At 46.4% G+C, this 22,378-nt stretch overlaps 1 protein-coding gene across 1 annotated transcript in view; it reads right to left on the bottom strand.

Moving 5' to 3' along the window:
- Nucleotides 1–1,027, bottom strand: part of FSTL1 (follistatin like 1) — a 53,169-nt gene extending 52,142 nt beyond the window's left edge. Inside the window, exons 1-3 of the mRNA XM_085049851.1 lie at nt 893–1,027; nt 577–837; nt 419–478 (exon numbers count right to left, since the gene is read on the bottom strand). Of these exons, the coding sequence (XP_084905977.1) occupies nt 419–478; nt 577–837; nt 893–1,027 (456 nt within the window). The remainder of the gene's footprint in view (nt 1–418; nt 479–576; nt 838–892) is intronic.
- Between the last annotated feature and the right edge of the window lie 21,351 nt (nt 1,028–22,378).

Below are 22,378 nucleotides of genomic sequence, written 5' to 3'. Positions count from 1 at the left end.
AGGCCGCCGCAACCGGGAATGCAGGCGCCGTTTGTTTTCTGTCAACAGAGCTGGGGGGGTTGCAGCTGGGGGCTTTCAAAGGTTTTCAATGTCATTGCAGGGAAAGAAAGGAAGAAAAGAAGAGCGAGGGAAAGAGCGCGCGGGAGAGAGGGAGGGAGGGATGGAGGAAAGGAGGGAGGGCGGAAAGGCGGCTGCCCCGGGGAGCCCGTCCCGGAGGCGGGATGCGGGGGTCCGGCTCCGGCGGGGACACAGCCCCTCGCCCCCACCGAGGTGCCCGTCGGCCCCGCAACTTCCCTCTCCGCCCCGGCCGCCACTTTCCCCGGTCCCGGCTGCTCCCCCGCGGCCGCCGCGGCGCTCCCCGCCGCCCCCAGCCCGGCCCGTCCCGCTCCCCGTCCCGCCGCCGGGGCCCCGCGCCTACCTCGGCTCGCAGGCGGGCGGCGGCCAGCAGGGCGCAGAGCAGCGGGAGAGTTTTCCAGATCTGCAAGAGAGGGAGCGGGCAGGCGGTGAGCGCGGGCCGGGCCGGGGACGGCGGGGCGGCCGCCGCCGCCGAACTTCCCGCCCGGCGACCCCTCTCACCATGCTGCGGGCGGCGGGCGGCACCGGCGGGGCAGGAGGAGTTGCGGACGCGCCTTCCCCGGCTCCGGCTCGCTCGTGAAGGGAAGGGGAGGGCTCCCCCTCGCCCCGACCCGCCAGCCCGCGGCTCCACCCCCGGCCCGGCCCGACCCCCGCCGCGGGGCCGACTCCTCCCCGGCCCCCGCCCGCTGCCCGCCGCCCCTCGGCGGTGCCCTTGTCGCTCCCGCCGCCGGCCCCTGGGCGCCCCACGGCGACCTCGGCGGCCTTTGAAGGCGGCGGGAGGCTCAGGGGTGTCCAGGGGACTCGGCTGCCGCCCCACACCGCCCGGCTTCACAGCGTCGCCGGGCAGAGCGCGGGTCCGGGGAGGCTCCCCAAGCCTGGCACCGGCGCGGGCTCGGGAGGAGTAGTTCAGCCGTGCCCGGGCGCGGATGTTCGCCAGCCGGGCTAAGAGCATCCCGCCGAGAGGTCGTAGCCAGGTCACATTGTCACAAAAGTGGGGAAACTGAGGCACGATGTGGCTTCTCCGCAGTCGAGCTCACTCACCGACTCAACCCACTGTCCCCCCCGCGCTCCAGCTCTGAGGCCACTGAAGTGCTGGCCACAGCTACAGGTGTCACTCATGTCGGGATGCGGGCAGATTTAAAAATAAGGGTTTAGACCCGTATGTCTTAGGATCCAAATGTTTGCTGAGCAAAACAAGCAGCCAGGGCTTCATGCCAGGCACGGGGGTTCAAAATCCCACCTGAAATGCCTGGTGGTGCTCATTTGTGTGTAAATACTTGTGATCCTCTCGTTTTATCTCTTCATCTCTGAATTTCAGTAGCCTCCAGTAGTGAGAAGAAAGGATCTGACAATGCAAAGAGACCCATTGCCCTGGGCACATACAGAAATCTCTGTCACAGCAAGCGGCACTATGACACCAGTTGTCAAGGGCATTTTCTCAAGTTTTGAGGTTTGTTGTAACAAAAAATGACACCCCTGGCTTCAAAATACCATCTCAGTCTGACCAAGGATGCCCATAAACTGTCTTCTTTTCCTGCTTTATCTTGTGCTCTCAATGCAGGCAGGCACTAAGGGACATGCTGGCATGTGTACCCTCCTCATTCACAAAGACCCAAGAGTATTCTAGCATCCTGCTGGAAGGAGAAAACTCTGGGAAGAGTTACCCTACATCAGCCCACATCTGGTGTGTTCATGGCAGCTGTGCCATTTTTCTGTGCTTCCTCAGGCTCTGCTTCCTTACTCAGTTTTGTTTTTAGGACTACTGTTACTAATTTTGCATTTATAAAGCATCCTCCCCAGCAAGTTCTGCTTCTGTCTGTGAATGGTACTAGCCTATAAATCCGTCCTGACGAGATGTATAATTATTTCACTGCAGATGCTGAGCGATGGGGTTTTCATTGTTCGGTTTTGGTTTTTTAAACTCACCTTTCACGGTGTACCTCTTTGTTTTGGACTCATTGATTGCCCTGACTCATGATGCAGCACAGGCATAGTTATGGCTGAAATCAGCTGGCTTCTAGTTTGCAGAAGCTCACCCTGAGTCACCCTGAAGTGAGTGCCACGATAAGGAAAAAAACAAATGGCAAATGATAACCACATTTTAAAAGATTCATCAGTTTCTGTCCCTTTGACACTCAGCTCTCTGGAAGCTGTGCTACAGGAGGAGGCTCTCTAGTTCCAGAGAGTAAAAGTGACTCATATTACTCTTCAGAACACAGCACTAGCAGGGGTCTCCCAGTACCTGCATTCCCTCCCTGATACCACAGGCAGCCACCTCATGTAAGTGTGATTAGCCACTGTGCTGGATTATGTAGGTCACCATGAGCTTGGGTTTTTCTTCCGTGTACTCAAAGGACTAAATATGGAACAGAAGGTAAAGGATTAAATCTCCCATTCTGTGTTGACATTCAGGTACATGAAAAATTATTTCTTCAAGATAGTTTCTATCATGTGGTAATGGGTAGAAGAGAAAACCAAAAAGCATCTCTCATACAAGCATCAGAAAGGGTGACCCCAGGACAAGCATCCATGAGGGGAGGGAGGCATTTGTACAGCTACCCCTTTAAATCAGGTATAACTTCTGTGTGTAGAGAGGTCTGACTCTGGTGGACTGGGCAGGAACAGTCCTTAGTCCTTTGCTGGAAAGATGAGGGTGGTGATGGAGACAGAGTTGTTTGTGGGAGTGTGGGTATCTGCTATGTCAGGAACGTCACCAAGGGAGGGAAAAGGTGTGTTATCTCTTCCGTCACAGGCAGCACAAAATAATCTCACTGCAGACACCAGAGCCTTATTGCTGTGTACAAAGGCACACATTTTATAACCAAATACATGATATCTGACAAACTTTTCACTTTTATTCCAAACTTTCACCATTTAAAACTGTAAACTGCAAAGGAACAGTTTGTACAAACTGAGTGCATGACAAATAAATCTGATAGGAATCTTTGCTCTTTCATGATGGACTTGAAACAGGGAGCTTGAATCAAAAGCAGTAGAATAAGAGGAAAGCAAATGCATTTACAGTCGTATTTTCAAGCTGTGGCCATAATGGATAAGGTAATTCATCACTGCTGACTACACAACCAAAGTTGTATCATAAAAATGCTTTCAGCTAAAAGCTTCATTATAAGGGCGAACGATGTTTGCCTGAAATTTTGAAGGTTGCAATGCTCTGGTGGGCCAAAGAAATTGGGAATCATTGCTCTACAGAGAAGATGTTATTCTATTACATATACCAGTATTTCATTTCTGCTGACGCTTACTTTCCAGTCACCAGTATTTCTAAAACAAACATTTTGTTATACATACGGGATTGCAAATTTTGAGATACATACTTATGCCCAAGTGGCTGCACAACTGAAATTCAGTAAGAAGTTGTTGCCTGAGAAGCAGAGCAAGGGAAGCCTGGACTATGCAAGTGTACATCTCATGGGTGGATACAGTCTCCTGTGTTTAATAAAATGCAGGCTTCAGCTGAGGCTTTCTCCATTCTTGGGGCACTGTCAAGATCACTCCCCTGGATCTCTGGTGCCTCATGAGGGTTACTTTGAAACCTCAGCCTCTCCCTTATTACAGCATGTGCACACATATACATCCAAAGTGATACACCCAAAGTGATAAAATTACTTTTTAAGCCCTCACCCAACCCTTGTGGCTATACCATGATATCACCCTTTCCACATTACCTCACTCCTATCCACCACCCTCATCCTTCATGTCTCCCCCTTTCCCCTGCCATATGAAAGATCTGCCCTAAGGGATTGGGTTGTGCTCATGGTGCTGTGATGAAGTCAGTCATCATCCTGCCTGCACTGTGTTTTAGGTTACAATTCAAGAAACCAAGTTGTTTGGCAAGCCTTCGTGACAGTACAACAGTTGCCTTCATGATGGGACAATAGTCTGTCCCACTGAAGATTAGGAAATTTGCAGCAACATTATTTGGTGGAATTAAGAAGCAGGGTATTATTTCTGAATAGCAAATGTGTTAAGGTTGTAGCTGAGAAGGCTCAGCTCGTGTGGCACCGGAGATACCTGTGTTGTTTTGAGCTATGTGAGCAGTGACCAGAGCCTGGACCAGACTGCCAGCACCTGAGGAAGGGCCAAGGGACGCCTGGCTTTTCACAGCAGACATCGGCCAGGACTGCAAGACATGAGGGGAATGCCTGGAGCAGGGGTATACCCTCAAAGATGTGGGCATCAGACCCAAGTGAACTCTAGGATGACCACAAGGGTGGTGTGAGAGTCCCTAGAGATGTAACACTTGGACACCTCACTACCTTCTGTGAGAACTCAGGCCTGCAGAAGCCTTCTCCAGCTGTCCCCCTGACCTGGCAGTGCTGACTCGTCTGTAACTACTTTTCTGTAGTTTGGTTACCTTACAGACTGCACTTTGTTAAATATAGATTTCTTTTTTTTTCTATTCTTCTAGATTTGTTTTTTTGCTTCATTCTCTTGCTCTTGTAATTTTATTTCTGACTGTGGTTTCCTCATTTCTTGCTCCTGTTCCAGTTGCAGCATTTGTACTACTCATTATTCCTTAAAGCTTTATTTCAGATCTGATGTAATAAAGTGCTATACCCTCCCCTCTTTTCCCCCGCAGCAGATGTCTTTATTTTGCAGGTTGTGCTGGGGACATTGCTGACTAAAGGGCACACAAGTCTGGCACGAGGAGACTATGTGGTTTGTATAAAATGCATTCTCTAATGGTTAATGCATTTGATGGGCTTTTGGATATTCCATTAGCTAGAGCAGTAAAATGCCTAAATACTCTGACAACTTAGCCCTTAAACTTTATCCTTGGTATCTCTTATTCAAGGTGAGCTTTTCTAATCTAAGACAAGCTCCCAAGGCATCATTTCCTCACAGACTTCATCCAACACCAGCAGCCAGGTGCAATAACCCAGGTAAGCCATGCCCATCAGGAGTGGGCTCAGAACTGCACCCATGTCCAGTCAGTGTATCCATATCCACTCTGCATTTGCCACGGCCTGGCCAAGGCTAATTTGATGTTCCCATTACCTCATAGGCTCAAATTGCACTCAGATCCGCAGGGTAAGAAAGAAAAATCTGTCTCAAAGCCTCAGTGTGGAAACCATCAACCTATCCTCAGTAGTGTGGCATGCTTTTGTCTCAGCACTTTCCTCGTGCCAGTTTACTCCACTGCTGCCAGGCCAGGATGCTGCACAGGTAAACGAAATACTCTTGGTTTTGACTCTGCCCCTGCACATACCCTTTGTAAAGAGGCTGAGGGCACAAGGCTTGTTCAGCCTGGAGAAGAGACCCTATTTGGAGCAGGAGAATAGACTGAGGTCTCTTCCAACCTGAATTATTCAATGAACTTGTTCAGTCCTTTAAGTTTGGCACAATCTTCAAACTAAAAGCACTCTCACAAAAGAAGTCCTACTTATCCAGAAGCAGTTTGATACAACCCCCTGAAAGTGCTCCTTAGGGTGCTGCTAGTCCATGGCCAAACAGTTCAGAACTGACAAGTCTACTGGCTGTGTTCTGGAAACATGGACCCGTGGGAATTACTGTGATTCCTTACATACAAAGAACATGTCTCATGCATCCTGAGCAACAGTTGGCATGAAGGAAACAGTGTTCCCAAGCAGTCCCATGGCCCCTACTGGCATCTACAAGGCTGCCCTCCAGCCTGACAGGGAATAAGAGCTATCCTAGCTGCCAGATGTATGCTTCCACCATTGTGTAGATGATGACTAGTCACAGAGATTGGTTCATAGACACTGCCCAGCACACATCTATCCCAGTGCAGAGGAGATGTGGCTTTTCACTTAGATGAGGAAACCCCTTACTCCATCCAAATGAGGCAAGATATCTGTACCCACAGTTGTTTTGGGGGGTCCTAGCCAATGTGCTACTGTGTCTCAGTTTGTTGGATTTGAGTCTGACCCCAAAAGCCCCTCACAGAGAGGTTGATAATGCAAGAAGCAACTGCAGAAACCTGGCAAATTAAGTCTTGGGATTGGTATCAAGGTAAGGTGAGTTGTCCACTGACAGGTAGCTGAATGGGCCTCTCTGATTCATAATATGGATTTCCTCATGTGTAATGCTGCATCACAAAGAAGGATACAGGTATGCCTTTTTATGGAGAAACACTGCAAGGCAAAGTCCTGGCTTGACTCCACACCTGCTAATGTCACATGTACTTCACAGCACAATCTGTTATATGGCATTATTCTCCAAAAGTGAAGAAATAATCATCATTGCCTTCCACTTCCTTCCCCATTATCTCCCTCATTTTGCAGACACATTCACTGAGGAGTTGCTAAGGTCACTTCTGGCAGAGCAGAGTCAAACCCAGGACTCTTCTATGGCTGGATGAAATTTCAGCTACTTTGTTTTTCTGCATCACTGAGCTACAGAGATGTACTTGGCCCTGCTGTATTCCATACAATAACCCAGGCACCCTATCCCCAACAGACTACTGCTGTGGAGCGAGCGGTTATCTGCCACCAGCAAATCCTGATTCACACAATTAAGAGCACTTTCTCCATTAGCTGAAACAGTAGGGGGTTTGTGCTCATGAATGTAGCAGGAAATCAACCCAGGATGTCTTGAGCTCAGGCACAGGCCGTTGTAATCTATCAATTATATCGCAACAAAACACAAGTGTTCCACATGCCACTCACTTGTCTCACCTCTCAATTGCTGCTGTCACACAGGGGCAAGCTTAACATTTGAATGAAATATTCAGAAAAAAATCCTGGAGGCATGCTAGCACCTGCCATTCTGCTGTAAAGAAGAAGGCACTGTCTTTTCAGCAGCCAAAGCTCATCGCTTGAGGCTTGGCTGTGGGACCTACAGATCTTGTCTACCAAGTCCGAGCGCCAAGTGCCAGAAGGGCCAGTGGGCATTTTAAAGGGATGTGTTGGTTAGCCCCCCTTACCATGCTCTCTTATAGTTGTGCCCTTCTCTCCTCCCTGCAGCACTTGAACCCCACTCAAGCACTGCTTACAGCCAAAGCTGAATTCAGTTCTACGCAGAGGATGTGCTGGGGAAGAGCCCCTGCAGAAGGGTGCTTCAGAGCATGTTGGAAAAGTGTCTGCTGCTGGAAGCAGATTGGAGGGGAATCAGATTCTTCAAACTAAGGAAGCTCGTGAAAAAGTCTATCAGCTCTCTCATCATTGAGACAACAGGGCTGGGTTGCACCTGGATTAATATGAACATCACAGTGGAGCCAGCCCCTTTGGGAGGGCAAGGACACTGAGCTGATGAGCCGACTGAGGTGTGGGAAGATTTTGTGTAGAGGTTTTTGTGTGCCTTAACACCACACAATTCCTCTATGAGACATGGGAGCTCAGAGACAGCCGACCCTCTACTTAGCAGCTCTCTCTGGGGATGTTTCCTAATCGGGGTAATCTGTCCACAGTTGTGTGACAATAGAAACTGAGTGTACCCCAAGATGCCACCAACCCATTCAAGCAATTGCCACAGCAGATCCTTTCTCTCAGCACTGCTACAGGACTGTCAGAGTACATCTCAAACTCAGGTCCTGTAGCTACCTTCTCCTTACCCTGACATTATACATACACAAAAACCTCTCATGGACTGTGCCAATAACTTCTATGGTTCAGAGGAGAGAGGTTCTTGGGTTCTTCTACCCACTCTGAATAATTTTGCTAGCCATTTCTCATCTTCTAAGGATGGGCAACCTGCTAGCATAGAACATGATCACACACACACATAGTGATTTGTCCCAGCGCATGGCAGATCCTGGGATACTTGCTAGAAGGTGTTCAGGAATTTGCTGCCCAAAACGTGTTTGAGCTATGTAAGTCCTGCCTGGGTCAGTGGGGACTGGGTGTGGAACAGCAGCTCTGTGAGTCACCAGGGGTCTGTGAGACCTGAAGGAAAGGTCGACACAGACTTTTGTAACTACAGACTGCTGGGATGTTCTGTACACAGATTCGGGATTTCTGTTCTGGTGGTGTACATAAGAAAGCTTGGGAGTTGGCCATGTAAGTTTGGACAGCTGACCTAAAACATAAACATGAGTTCAGGGACTCTTATAAAATGAGAAATTATGCTGCTAAGCAAGAAAATGTGCAGTGTGTTAGTAAACACAGCTCACCCTAGAGATTAGGTCTTGTCATTACTTAGCAATGCTATGAAATCATATATTCCACTCCCTGCCCTGGGCTAGACAGTGTAAACCAAGGGGTTTTAGTTTTCCTCCATACAGAGGTGCAATGTCTGTCTTTAACCAGAGCTAAGAGATGCTAAGCACCCTCAGCTCCACCACAGGGCTGGCAAGTTCAGTTGCTGAGCACCTGAAAATATGATTGTTGCATTTAGTGGTAAGTATGGAGAAAGTGTCTGACCTTAGACATCCACATTTGAACACGCTGGCCTTTAATTGTTGCAGCCAAGCTGACCCAGTGGGTCAGGATTGATGCCAGACCTTTTACGTGTAAGAAGAGGATAAATAGCTGTAAACAAAGCCAATCCAAAGGAAAAGGTCACTGCCTTCAACCTGCATGAGAGAAAGCTTTTGAATTGGAAATGTTAGCGATGGGAGGCAAAGTGGATAAGAAGTTGTGATTACAAACCAAATGAGTTGCTCTGGGAGAATGGAAACTGGGAGAGGTGTACGGGCAAGCTTGCATGACATACTCACTGCTTTGGGCCAGTGCAGCACTGCAGGGACCACTGAACTCTGCTGGAAAGCAAGGCAAAGGAGGGGAGAGACACCTTTCTGGCAGAATGACAGAGTGGAGGAGATGAGCAAAGCAAGTCAGAAGTAAAAAAAGAAGGATGAAAGCACCATCAGAGGGCTTGGAAAGGGGGACAGGTTCCAGCTGAATGGCACAGATTTGGAGTGGCCTGCCTGGCTCTGAAAGGCTGAGGGAGGGGATAAATTTGTGGTGGAAGTGTGACATCTTCTCAAATCCCATCTAGACAACCAACACTCACAAGTTCATTGACTTTAACGCTAGCACGGTCCCACATTTAGAAAAGGAGTGTGTCCACTGGATCTGAACTTTTGACTCTTTCTAAAAGTCTATATCCGTGACTTCCCACAGCAAGAGGTACAGCTGTTTAACATAGTATTGGTAGAGATGAAAATGCTGAATGAAGTTTGTCCACAGAACCCAGATCTCCAGTATCTTTTACAAGCTTGCCTCTGTCTTCCTTTAGCAAGGTATGAGGTCATCTGCTCCAGACAAAACATCTGTCTTGGCTGTTTTGGCTCCTGAGTACCTATCCCACGTTGGGGGGAGAAACTTAACAGCCAGGTGACGCAGGCAGGTCTGGATGGAGCCATGCTTTGTAACTCTGTTCATGCAAATCTGTACATGATGCACACAACATCTGTCCAGATGCTCTGGGGCAGGGCTTTTAGAGGCCTCTCCCACCATCCCACTCCCCAGGAAATGCAAACCTGGGAATGGCGTGGCTCTGAGTTACTGTGGAGCCTGGAAATGACAAATTAACATAAGCTGTGGGTTTTCATACTTTTCACAGCCATTTATGGCCTTGTCTGAGCTTAAATAAAAGCCATGGTCCCTGGAAAATTTGGGCCTGTCTGTCAGTGAGGCATTCCAGAGAAAACATCACGTGTTCATTTCATGAACTGAAATAAGATCTTTGTTCTGCATGCTTTCCCTTCCCCCCTCCCCTTTTTCTGAATGAGGCAGTTTTGTCCAAGGATTACAAGCCTATGTTCCAATCCTTCACAGAAGTTTTCCATTATCAGAGCTGCCTCTTGTCCTTCAAATCATTTTCCACAGGACTCCTGTAACTGGGGCTGGGAAACGAAGCCAAAAGCTCAGAAGAAAGAACCCTATTCCAGGCTGCTGACAAGACTGAAAAATGCTGTAGGGTGTTGCTGGGACCACCCAGCCTGAAGCATCTTCAGCAGAAAAAAAAAGATGCCAGTGGTGGGAGGAGGCTCACTGTACCGTACAGGCATTTAAACAGCTTTGTAAATTAACTTTGATGAGGTATAATCACATTGTGTGGAACTGACTATAGAGACTGGTGGTAGACAACTGTGACTGATGATTAACTTCGCAGCATACAGCACAAAGGGCCTTTGTGTTGCCCCCCCTGAGACCTACTCATATTTTGTGAGCTGCCTCTGTCTGGGAGTCAAATTGCCCCTGCTATAGAAAACTACCAAACAGGGTTGGAGGAAGGGAAGGGAAACTCAAGGGAGGTTTTCTGTTTGGATTATTCTTTTCCTCCTCAAAGCATCACACTTTGCTGGGGGGACCACATGCATGGAGCTGGGCCACCTACTCACTGCATAGAGCCAAGCAGCTTCCTCCCTGCAAATGGAAACCAGCTACTGGAATGGCATCAGGCTCTGAGCTACAGATTCCTCATTTCATTGAGCTCAGCTGCAGAGGAAGTCACTAAGGTGGAAGGACCCATCTGAAGAGCCCACAAAGCCTTTTCCTGCATCCTCACATAACTTTGCCATTCTGGCCACTGGAGATTTCTGCTGAAGTTCCTCCAACAATCATGATCTTATCTGCCCTGAGAAGAAAAATCTCCAATACCTCCAATATCTCCAATACCAAGGAGTCACTTGATGAGAACCATCCAGAAATGAAATTAGGTTCCCTACATGTCCCCTTCCAACTCAGCTCTGGGGAGTGAAATAAAGCTACAGCTGAGATGTAAAACAGGTACTCATAACCACATCTTCCATTGCTGCAGGAACATTTATCAGGACTCCTCTGTCAGCATTCTAATCAGAAAGAATTCTGCTTCATGAGCAAGGACTGCTCTGGGACAAGGGAAGTCTGAGTGGCAGTATTGCATTTCTAATGGCAATATTCGGCATTTTATCAGGATGTTTTGGGAAGCAAAACACATGCATGTCTCACTAACTCCATATAAATGCTCCAAGCACCTGGTTAGATGGTGAAAGATGGAGAGAAACTGTTTCCTTGGCAGCTGTTTGTAGAGTTGAACTGTCAAAGGGAAGGGTATATGACCTGAGCACCTCTGCCAGGCTGGGGCTATATGTGGGTTTGAGCAGCCCTGCAGAATCATGGAAATGCCAGCCTGGAGGGGATCTTGGTGGCTGAGTAGTTCAGCCTCACACCCAAAGCAGGGCTGTGGCCAACGCTCATTTGGTTGGCTATGGCTCTGTCTTGCCAAATCTTGAAGATCTCTGCAGATGGGGACTCCACCACCTCCCTGGACATTTGTTACAGTGAGGCACCATTGCACTAGGAATCCGTGTTTATCCTCCCTAAACTTACTCTCACCCCTTCTTATGTCCCCAGACATGGGGTTCCTCAGCATCTGCCTGGGTCTCCATATGTAGGAGATCAGTGGTCTGATATGGAGATGTTGACTGCTCTGAGAAATCTCCTGGACCTGGACAGATCTTGGCCATAGACATCCTGAGTCACTGATGAAGTCACTCTGGCATTACACTCTACTTCATATCAGGAATTAGTCTGAATTTAGACTATGGCTACAAATTAGGAATGATGATCATTATATAATTTTTTAAAGACATATATTATTATGTACTAATAATGAGATGCATTAATACACATCAATTGTGTTAACTTGCTACAAACCTAAAAATAATGTAAAATGTGGACAGAAAATGCATAACTACCTTAATTATTTTCTACAAATTCTTCCACTTGTATTTCCTTTGTTAATAGTGGGTAAATAGGCATTCAGCTGCACACAGCCACCTTCTGCTCCTGTTCTCCCACTCTGATCAGGCATATGGTTGGTTAGAGACCGTTTTTTTGGGTTTTTTTCGAGATGGATACAACAGATACAGGAACAGTAAGAAAACCTGGCAAATTTAGCTGAGACTAATGGTATACTGCTTCACCTAGCTGATTCTCTCTCCCCTTTGGGGCTCATACCTTGCTCATTCTTTTCTTGCATACATTATACTGCAATGGTAAGGTAAACAAAATTAAAACCAACTTGGTTACATTGTTGAGTCAGAGCAAAGATCAGACATTTCCCCCAAAGCAATGCTGACTTTTCCTTGTCTGCCAAGAAATGCTGCAGCTCCCTCAGCTGAGGCGGTACAAGGGCAGGGTGGGGTCACAGATGATTTTGCTTTTGGGCAGAGACTGAGCTTCTGTAATTCTCAGAAACTCCGGACTAGCAGATAGCAAGACAGCAGAGGGCACACTGCAATCACTGCAGGTACGGGCAGCTGGGGAGTAGCCCGTGGTTACACCACACAGTAAGCACACACAGCTATCTCTGATGTAGCTGTGCAAGGAAAAAGGACAGTGTGCCATCCACTGGAGACAGAGCCCAGAAAAAGGGTAGGGAAGAGAAAGGGAAGTGGGGAGCAGCAGTGCTCCAGCTGAGGTGACAGCACACAGGCTGGCAGAGTCCACATATGGAGCTGCTGAAGAGTGACTGATGTAAGGAGGTCACTTGGGGTTTCACTGCAATGCAAGGGACAATATGAAATAACTTTCCATGTCCTGCAGGTTCAAAGCATTTCAACTTGGCAAGACTCTCATCTGCCCCATCTTCCAAAATAATAACATTAAAAAAATCCCCAAAAATCCACAGCAACAACAGCAAACCCCCACACTGTGCTATCAGATGGATCGCTGCCCAAAACAATAGTGGGGTTCAAGCCATTTCTAAGAGGCAGCCTCTGTAAATGGATCAGCTGGAGGAGAGGCTGCTACCTGTATGCTGACAGCACATCCCACTAAGCTTGTTGGGCACCAGATGGGTGGCTGCTGCCCAGTCACTCCTGGTGACATTGTGATCCAGCCCTAGCTTCCCAGTCTGACTCCTTCATTCCTACCTTGTCCCAGTCCTTGCTATATCTAGAGCTGTTTTCTCATCCCAGCTCTCTTTGCCCGCCAGTCATTGCCTCCCCTCCTCATAATTGCTCCCTGCTTGCTTTCTCCACTTGCCCCACAAAGTACCTATCTGCCTTCAGCTTTGAGGCTCAGCCTCCTTCCTCTTCTCACTGCCATTCCCCCAAATATCCACCTCCTGATCGCAGGCTCCTTCCTACAGCAATTTGTCCAGTCAGCCACCCTCCCCAGTCTCCTTCCTCAGGCTGTCCACAGCCCCTCCACCTCAGCTGCTTCTGCCTGTATCTCCCCACTCTGTCTGATCTCCCTCAGTGCTCCAGATCCTACAGTTCCTCTACTACATATTCCGGGTCATCCTTCGTTACCCACAGTCACTACCTTTTCCCTGTTTCAGCTCCTGGAGGCTTGTCCTGGTATAACCTGTGTTCTGCCCATCTGGTACTCTCCACTCTGCATTGCAGGTAAATGTCTTTCCTTCCCCAAGCTGCTTGGGCAACTGGGAAAGGCATCAGAATAACACAGAAATATCAGGATTCCAATTGGGAATCAACTGGGCAAACTCGTCCCTCCTGTGAATAAACTCATGCTGCTGCCGTCACCCAAACCTAGGAAGCAGGTACTCAACACACCCATTCAGAGTGTGGCAAGTGTGGGGGCCACCACAGTGGCCTTCAGCTGATGTGATGGCATGGAGATATGGTGCTCCATTGTACCTTCTCGTGGTTGACTACCATTCAAACAAAAGTACTGCTCTGTAGTGGAAATGCCTCATTTTAGTATTTGTGTGAGGAAACACACTAAAGCAAAGCCCTCTTAAGACAGCCAGATCTGTATCCTTGGGGAAAGCAACAGATGATCTGTGGAGAAATGTACAACCTTGGGTCACTTCCTGATGGGAGATGAGAAAGAACATGAAACCTGGCGACTGCAGTCCTGCATTCCTAATAATGGTAATTAACTTCAACTGACCTTCTGATGGACAGAAAAGATTGCACCAAAGCTTTCCATCGTTTCACAGAGTGAAGAAAACACAAGGTAAAGCCATTTGTTTCCCTTTCCACGCTTCTGGCAAGGCTGATCTAAGTAAAATAAAGGTAGAAGGAAATAGGCTGGAGCTGGGAGGGCTGCGTACAGCAGGAGGAAAAAAGAAAAGTGGCTAAAAAGTTTGGCCAAGGCTGGGACAAGGTAAAGGAAGAGAAAGAGAGGAGAGACATTTTTTTGGGAACATGCTGGCCTCCATCTGAAAAAATACCTGATATTTCTTCACCATAGCAGCCTCTTGGAGCATTTTTTGCAAAAGAAAAAACATTCCAACAGGCACATTCTTTTCTTTCCTTAGAAATCTGACCACTGATAGAGCCAACAAGACAGCCTCTCTCTTACAGTGTATTACAAAACTTTGTCCTGGCTGCCAAACATTTACCATTTATTTGTACTGAAATTTTCCATTCTTGCTTTCCGTCTCAGACGTATTTCCTTTTAAATTCTTACAGAAATAGCATCCTTGTGTTCTGAAAGGGGCTTGGGAAAAGAATAGTTTTAACAGTGCAGATTTGTTTTTTCAACCATTCCAGAAAGGGGTAGAAATTCAAGGAGCTGAAGCAAGAACTTTAGATGAGAGAAAGGACCCAATCTCTTCTTTTTTTTTTTTTCCCCCCAGATCCTTGGCTGACCTTATCAGACTCCTCAGGAAACTGAATTTATCAGCACAAATACCAGTCTTTCTGGGCTGCAGCTACCTGATTCCTTTGGCTAACTGGTAGAAATAACCAGCAGACCTTGGCTGAAAACTGGTTTCTGATTCCTTTGATTTTACAGAGGAGTTCACACTCCTAAAACTTGGCAGCCTGGTACATTCCTTAAGATAAAAAAATAAATAAAAAAGCTCTCACCCCACCCTTTAATGGCTTTCCTTTTTCTTGTAATACTTGCAGTGTTGTAGCAAGACTGTGAAATGTGGCAGGGTACATAAGTCAGGAAAAGATAACTTTTTGTACTATGGTCTCATGAAAACCTGTTCATATTTTGTACTGAAGTACAAAATGTCACAGATTTCCATTTCCCATCTGTAACTGGCATAGCACAGCTTGAGGTTCTGGCCACTTGCCACAACTCCATGACAGTTTTATTGCCATGTATGAGTTCTGGCCCCGTGTCCTGCCACTTTCCAGAGAACTTTGGTCCAGCTGATCTATTGCCAGCTGAGAAGATGTGGCCAAATGTGATACAGGAAAACTCTTTGATTACTGATGTCTAGGTGCATGAATATATCTCCCTCAAATGAAGTGTTGGATTAATAGAACACTGGCCCATAGTATCTTTGTAGCTAGTACAAGGTGGTATGGACTGGATGAGTGGACGACAAAGTAAGTAAAAAACAGGCCAGACAGGTGAACTCAAAGTGTAGAGGTCAACATTCCAGTCTAATGGGAAAACGGGAATCCTACACTTAGGAGTAACATTCCTCAAGGGATCAAAACCATTTAACATCCTCATCTACAGGAGGAAAAGGAGGCAGAGAACACCTTGAAGATTTCACAGATTATTCAAACTTGGAGTAGTGGTGGGTGTGCTGTAAGGCAGCACTGCCATTCAGAAGGACCTAAATAAGCTGGAGAAGAGGGCTGGCAGCAACCTCACCAAGTTCAAAAGTGACAAGGACAAAGTTTTGCATTGCCTGCCAGTGCAGGCTGGCTGCTGGCTGGCTGCTGACTGCCTAGAAAACACCTCTGCAGAAAAAAGCTTTAGACACCCCAAAGACTACTGATTGAACTCAGAAAGTTCAATCAGCACTAACCAGCCATGTAGGTCAAGGGCATGCTGGACTGCAGAAACAAGAGAAAAAAACAAGGGAAGGGATTACTTCCCTTTATTCAACACTCATGAGGCTGCATCTGGAGCATTCTTTCCTGTTCTTGTTTTCCCAAGGAATGATATTCATATACTAAGTGGGGTACACCAAGAAAAGAAGGATAAGGAGAGGCTGGGGAACCTGTGAGTTCATACTGGAATAATGATAGTTGTTGGGGATTTAATTGCTGTCTTTGACTAAAGGGAGAGTTATGAGAGAGTCAGACTCTTCACAGAGGTCCAAGCTAAAAGGATGAGAAGCAATGGACACAGTCGCAGCAAAAGAAATTCCACAGTTTGTAATCTGGACTAGTAAGTGCATATTCCCAGACTCATTCTCCTTGTGTGACATTCATTCTGAGAATGTGGACCCTCTTTCCCACCAAATCTATTCTCTAAAACTAGTACCTGAGACATCTGAGCCCTCCCAGTTAAGTAACCCAAGTGTCAGGGAGCTCAGCCTGCTGATACCTTTTGACTCAACCCTCCAAAGACAGCACAGCAGGACTGAAAGCAGCACACATTTCAGGGAAGCATTTCTTGATCTCACTGAACAGTTTACATTCCTCAATGTCCAAAAATGTTCAAATTACAGACCTTTGAAAACAACAGAAGCCCCATGAGACGCTGGTATTTTTGGTGAGCCTGGACTTTTTGGATGATCCAGGACTGACTTGTCATTTGCAATTGTGTATTGAATATCTTGTTGGCTAGTCCACCTTCAAAATTAACTCTCTTTTCTCCTCTCTGCATCCTCTAGTTGGAGAATGAGATTGCACAGTCGTGCTGTCCATCTTCCTTCCATTGAAAACTGCTGCATTTTTGTTATGATGGGCCAAAAATTAGGTGACAGCTGGGACAATGAAAAATACCTTTGGTGCTCAAAGGAAAAATAAAAACATTACCCTTCTGACATTTGTTGTAGATGAAGAGCTATTCTTGCTTCAATGCTTGTTTGTCCCCTCATGGAAGTGTGGGGAATTCAGGGGCCTCATGCTGGGCTTTCAGAGAAACAGAGGAGTTGGCCTAGTTTTAACTTTGTCTTTTTGTCTGTGGTTTTAGCTGGGTAACATTTTCCATTTTTTGGTCTGAAACCACAAGTTTCTTCTTTAAATTAATGAATGTCAAAATTCATAGAATCATTCAGGTTGGAAAAGACACTTAAGATTATGGAGTCCAACAGTAAACCTACCACTGCCAAGTCCCACTAAACCATGTACTTAAACTGCAGTAGTCAATAGACTGATACCATATCAAATGCCCAAAGTCTTGCACACACCTGTAGACAAACAAGATGAAATGGGATCCCAGAATTTCTTGTCGAATGCCTCTTAAAATTCACCTTTGCATTTTACATCCCATCTACAAATGGGAAAAGCTCAGAGCGTGACATATGTTGTTGCCATTTGATTAAAATAAGGAGCAGCTGAAGGAGGTAGTGGACAGAAGAGGAAGAGGTTGACATTGCATTTGAATTCTACTGTGTCATTCAGTGAGCACAGCCCTTGTGGTGTAAATGGCCTCCCTGCTGGTGGCTGTTTCTAAGGCCAGCTCAGAAATTGTAGATGATAACAATTAATGGTACAACTCTGTGTGTCCCCCCAATAGCTGGCTCCCAGCTCCTCACAGTGTAACCCTGCCCTCCCGACACAATTATCACACAAACAGCTCTTGATATCCCAAGGACTTCTCCTGGACCCTCTTACCCCACTGTCTTTACCTGATGAACTGCAGGCATCATTGTATACTGTGTGAATGCTGCTTTTGTGGGATTTGACACAGTGCCATAAAATTTGTTAGGTAATGGTGTAGCTAAACAAAACCTACCTTTTGACAGTAATTCTCAATAAGTGTGGTATCTCTTCTAGAGCATACAGCAATAGTTAGTTTCTGCCAATAACACACACTTTGATTCATCTCTTGCAGTATAGTTTCTGTTTGAGCAGCAACGTCCATATTTCCTTCTACCTGTGGTTTTACACCATGTCAAAACTTCAAGCTTCCTTTTTTTTTATAAAGCACTATAGCAAAATGCCCCTTACCTATATATTTTTTCCCAGATCTATTTTGCAAAGAATTGCTGTTTCTGCTTATGTTTCATTCTCAGTCTTTTCTCTGCAGACAATGTTTTGTTCATTCCAAAAGTCTGCAATAGCCAAGGGAGCTTGTTATTCTTGTGCAGGTCACTCTGCTCTCTTTGCCTCCTTTTAAAACACAGCACATCCCACATTCTGCTTTTCTTGCTATTTCTGTTAACTTAAATGTAGGCACTGTTAAGTGTTGGACTATCAGAATGGATTCCTTCCTCAAACTCTCCTTTTTTTCCTTTCCGATATGAAATTTCAAGGAAGATGTACCAGAAGAACTTGTCTTTCCCTGGTTATATTTTCCCTTTCAATTTGAGTCTTTCTAGTTTTAGAGTTACACATGAGTTACTTGGTTGTACAGGAGCATGAGGTTTGTGAAGAACATCTCCTCAGAGATTGCGAATTTCTTGCAATGTTAGCGTGTGGTCCAGTGTTGTTCCAGAAAAAACTCTGACATCCAGACAATGGCAAACAAGTGCTTTTCCAGGAATACAGTTTTGCAGCATTGGATTCAACTCATCCATAAGCTATCAAAGGTCCTTCCTGCTACTTTAACTGTCTGATGTGGTATTTTCCTTGCTTTTGCAATTTAGCCAGATTTCAAAGTAACTGCTTTGGAAGTCTTGCTCAAGGTTTTCTTGCTACTATCCCTTCTTAGTCTTCCTCATTTATATCCTTCCCCAGTTGATGAGCCATGCATTTATGCTGCTCATGGTATAAATCTTGATAGGTATGCCAATATTCTTTGTGCAGTTGCTGACTTTGAGAGGGAAGTTGCTGTTCATTAGCTGCTTTCTTTCCTTTGAATCAAATCTGATGTCTCCTCTTTCTGCAGCATAGACAAAATAATTCAGTTCCTTTGCATGGATTTGCATTTTGCTGTGATTCAATTTTAAGCTGCACTCTCTGCTTCTTGTAGGTAATGCTGTTAGTTTTGGGGGGTTCTGTCATGCTTTTCTCTGGGTCTGTCATCCATAAGAATGTCATCAAAAGTGACTCCTGCCCTTCATCAGCTTCACGCTATTTCAGGAATCTTTTGGGAAATATCTCCAGCATATGCAGCATTTTAAGAGGCACACAATTGAAATGCTGTCTTCTTACAGTAATTAACATTCTGCTTTCTTGGTCCAGCCTGAACTGCCTGTGCCTAGATGGAACATTTAGTACATGTAGCATATTTTGTGTAGAAAGCAGATAGGTGATCTCATCTCAAGTGTGTAAAGTGCAAAGTTTTATTGCTTTCTTTCTGTCTCAATAGCCTTTGCAGCTACAGATTATAATGACATTTCTCTCTTTCCATGTGATTATAGTGAAAAATCATTCCAGTGCTTTCTCCATGTGCTCAATTGTCTTTAGCTGCAGCACAGGCTCTGCTCCCCAGCCCTTTCTGAGTCTTGCTGGTGGTGGATGCCAGAGTGTGTATTCATAATTTTAAGCAGTTGCTGCTCTCTTGCAGGGAGGGGTTGTGTTTGAATCCTAAGGGAGCCTGGGATGTCATCCTCAATGATTCCTGCCGGTTCAATTCTCCTGCAGCAGAGCTGAAATCATCCATCATTCTCTGCTGCAGCCCAGCTCCATTGCTGAGCAAGTGTCCCAGCCCAGCCTGGCAGGCACAATGAAACCACAGCAGGGAGCAGCAACGCCCAGAGTGAAGAGGCAAGCCTGAGGGTCAGACGGGAAATTGAGAGCCCGTGGCAGGGTCAGGGCTCCCATCAGCAGGGTACCAGCCTGGCAGGAACACGGCCACAGTGCAGCTCAGGCAGGAGCCAAGTGAGAGAGAGCTGTGACTTAGAGCTGTTCCCAGGATAGGGAGGGGGCGTCTCCCATGAAGACATTTCAGCAGAGCTTCACAGGGGGTCCTCCACAAAAGCTTCTCCCAGCTCTTCTTTCCTTACCAGCTCTGACCAGCTAGCTGGTCTGAAGCTGCCAACCAAAATCCTGGAAAAGGGAGAATGCACTCAGGGCCCTGAAAAACACTCCATCCCGCGTCTTCACCTTCCAGGAAAGCATTTCATTTTCTCTTCTGTGAGTCAGACTTCAACATTTTTTATCACATTTCAGAGACTTAAAGGTTTTTGCCCCATGACCAGTTTTCCTGACATTTTTATATCACAGCACTGGAGATATTTGACACCTTGATGTATATGTGTCTGAAACACTGCATTTCCCTGGTGTGCCAAATGCAGGTCTCTGCATCCTGCCAGCCTCACAATAGTGTTCACAGGATGGCTCAGGCTTCTCCTTTACTCTGCCCTAGGGTGGTGACTGGCCTGTAGCCCCATGGAAAGATCCAGTGTCGTTAGTACGTCCCCTAAGCCCTGGTATCAGAATCAGAGACACCTCAGCACTTTTTTCATACAATCAGGGAATATGCTAAGTTGGAAAGGACCCATCAGGATCATCAAGTCCAACTCCTGGCCCTACAAGAAGAGTGCAATGTCACTGCTGCTGAATTGCTATCCTTGGAGGTGCTCTGCAGTCACACATGTGATGTGGCCAGGTACCTTTTCATCTGCTCAAATGACAAGCCCTCACCTGGACTGTGGAGAGCCAGGTCGGCTTGTTGCTTTGCACAGTGTAATTCTTCACACCAATGTCCTGCTGATCTACCTCTGCTGCTTGCTCCACTTTAACTGCTGGCTGTGGCTCAGGCTCTCTGCTACCTCCCCTCCCTCTCAGCATTGCCTGTGGCACTCTGTTGTCCTGTCTCTCCATTTTATGAGGTACCACCACCCCAACTTCTGGATGATGCCTGTGCTCTCTGAGCCTCCTCTGTTCAATTGCTAAATGGGTCTTCATTGCTAGTTTTCCTTGTGCCCCTTTTTGGTTTGACCCTGTTAAAAATCTTTTCACACTATTCGTTTTTGTCAAGGCAGAGTTTTCCTTATAATCTGAACTCTCCACTCACCACTGGGCTCTTCCTGCCCAGGTTTGGTTTTTTTCTCTTGATAATTAGTGTTTGTGTAGAAATGTTTTCCTTTGGTAAACGTTGCCTCTTTGTTTGTTTGCCCTGAGTTCCTCACCAGTCACCACAAAGCATTCAGTTCCAGCCCACCTCTTTTGCTGTCCTTCCAGAAGCCCCTGATGCCCCTGCTCTGTTCCCCTCTGCTCCTTCCCTCATGTCCTGTTCTCCTCTTATGCAATGCTTACATTTCTGCCCACATCAAGGAGGGAACCAGCATCTTACCAACTACTACTCAGTGGGTTGCCAGCAACCGAAACCATCCTGCTCCTGCACCTCCCTATCAATGCATGGCTGGGCAGTCACTCAGACCACCACATTCATCCCACAGATATTTTCCTAGGGTAATTTGCAGCCAAATAACTCAGCTCATCTGATTCAGATCACAGAATTTCATGCAAGATCCAAGTTGATAACAGGTAGCCATAAGCCCCCAGGGAAGCAGAAAAAAAGTAGGACAGCCCCTCTTGTCAGCACTGCAGCATCAGGGTAGCTAAACAGGACCATGCATCATGCCCTGGGACAAATCAGTGACAAAGAGATGCTATTTGGCTTCTTTCAGCAGCCCGATGACTATCACAGGTCTTTTGCCTTGCAGGAGAGGTTTAGACATTTTTCTTTCTAAGTAACACTATCAGGGGACCAGAAAATGATGCCAGATAGAGGTAATTATGCTCAAAAGCGCAATCAGAAGACAAAATGTGTCCGCTGGCTCTGCAGGCATGAAGTCCAGTGTCAGCAACAGTAGCACAGACCCTGAACCATAATAAAAGTAATAAATAATAGCAGCAAGGAGGACTGCTTTTCTTTTGTTAATCTGTGGGAACTCTGGGACACTGCCTTGGTAGGGGAATAAAATGGGTGTAAAGTCAGAGCAAAATGAAGACTATGGCTCTTACTGCATGCAGGAAAGGCTGTTCAAGAACTCCCTAAAATCAGAGGAAAGTCATTGTATTGCCTGGCACCTGCCCAAAGTGATTTCATCTTCTGTTCAGGATTAAGATGCATTAATAGCCTGAGGGCAGCAGTTTCCTTGCCAAAAAATGCCTTTCTTCCCCCCCCACCTCCTGGCTTGTTTTAAATATGAGGGCTTGCAGGTCAGGAGTGAACACTCAGCGAGTATTACTTAAATTATCAAATGAAAGTGCAGCAATATCATTTTCTTTCAAGCAAACACTGACTTAATTAAAATGTGCACTCTGAACTTGGCAAATTTCACGTTATTAATGAGAAAGGTATGGGCCTGTCTATTGCAAAGGCAAACTAAAAATAACCAGAGATATAGAACCAGAAGGGCAGCTGTTAAGACTAAGGCACTAGAACTTTTTCTGGCAAACCTCTATCTCCAAGAATGTCATTTACCCTCAGACCATTCTCTAGTCCCAGCCAGTATAGCAAAGCTGGCAAAAGTTTTCATGTAAATGTGATTATGCTGGCCACAAAATCCTTTTGGCCAGAAAGCTCTGCTCTCTTTGGGGAACAGCATAACCTGTATGGGCTGAAGCACTCCTGCTGACCAAACTGTGCCCCAGGAGAGAGTAAGACTGGTAAAGCTAGGTGAAAGCAGCATTCAAAGGCTGCAGTAAGAAAAGTTTCCAGCTCTC

The sequence above is a fragment of the Lichenostomus cassidix genome, chromosome 1 (assembly GCF_008360975.1).
Source record: "Lichenostomus cassidix isolate B80296 chromosome 1, HeHo_3.0, whole genome shotgun sequence".
Taxonomy (NCBI): domain Eukaryota; kingdom Metazoa; phylum Chordata; class Aves; order Passeriformes; family Meliphagidae; genus Lichenostomus; species Lichenostomus cassidix.
The sequence above is the reverse complement of the archived record's forward strand: the minus strand, read 5'-3'. Positions and strand labels throughout refer to the sequence as shown.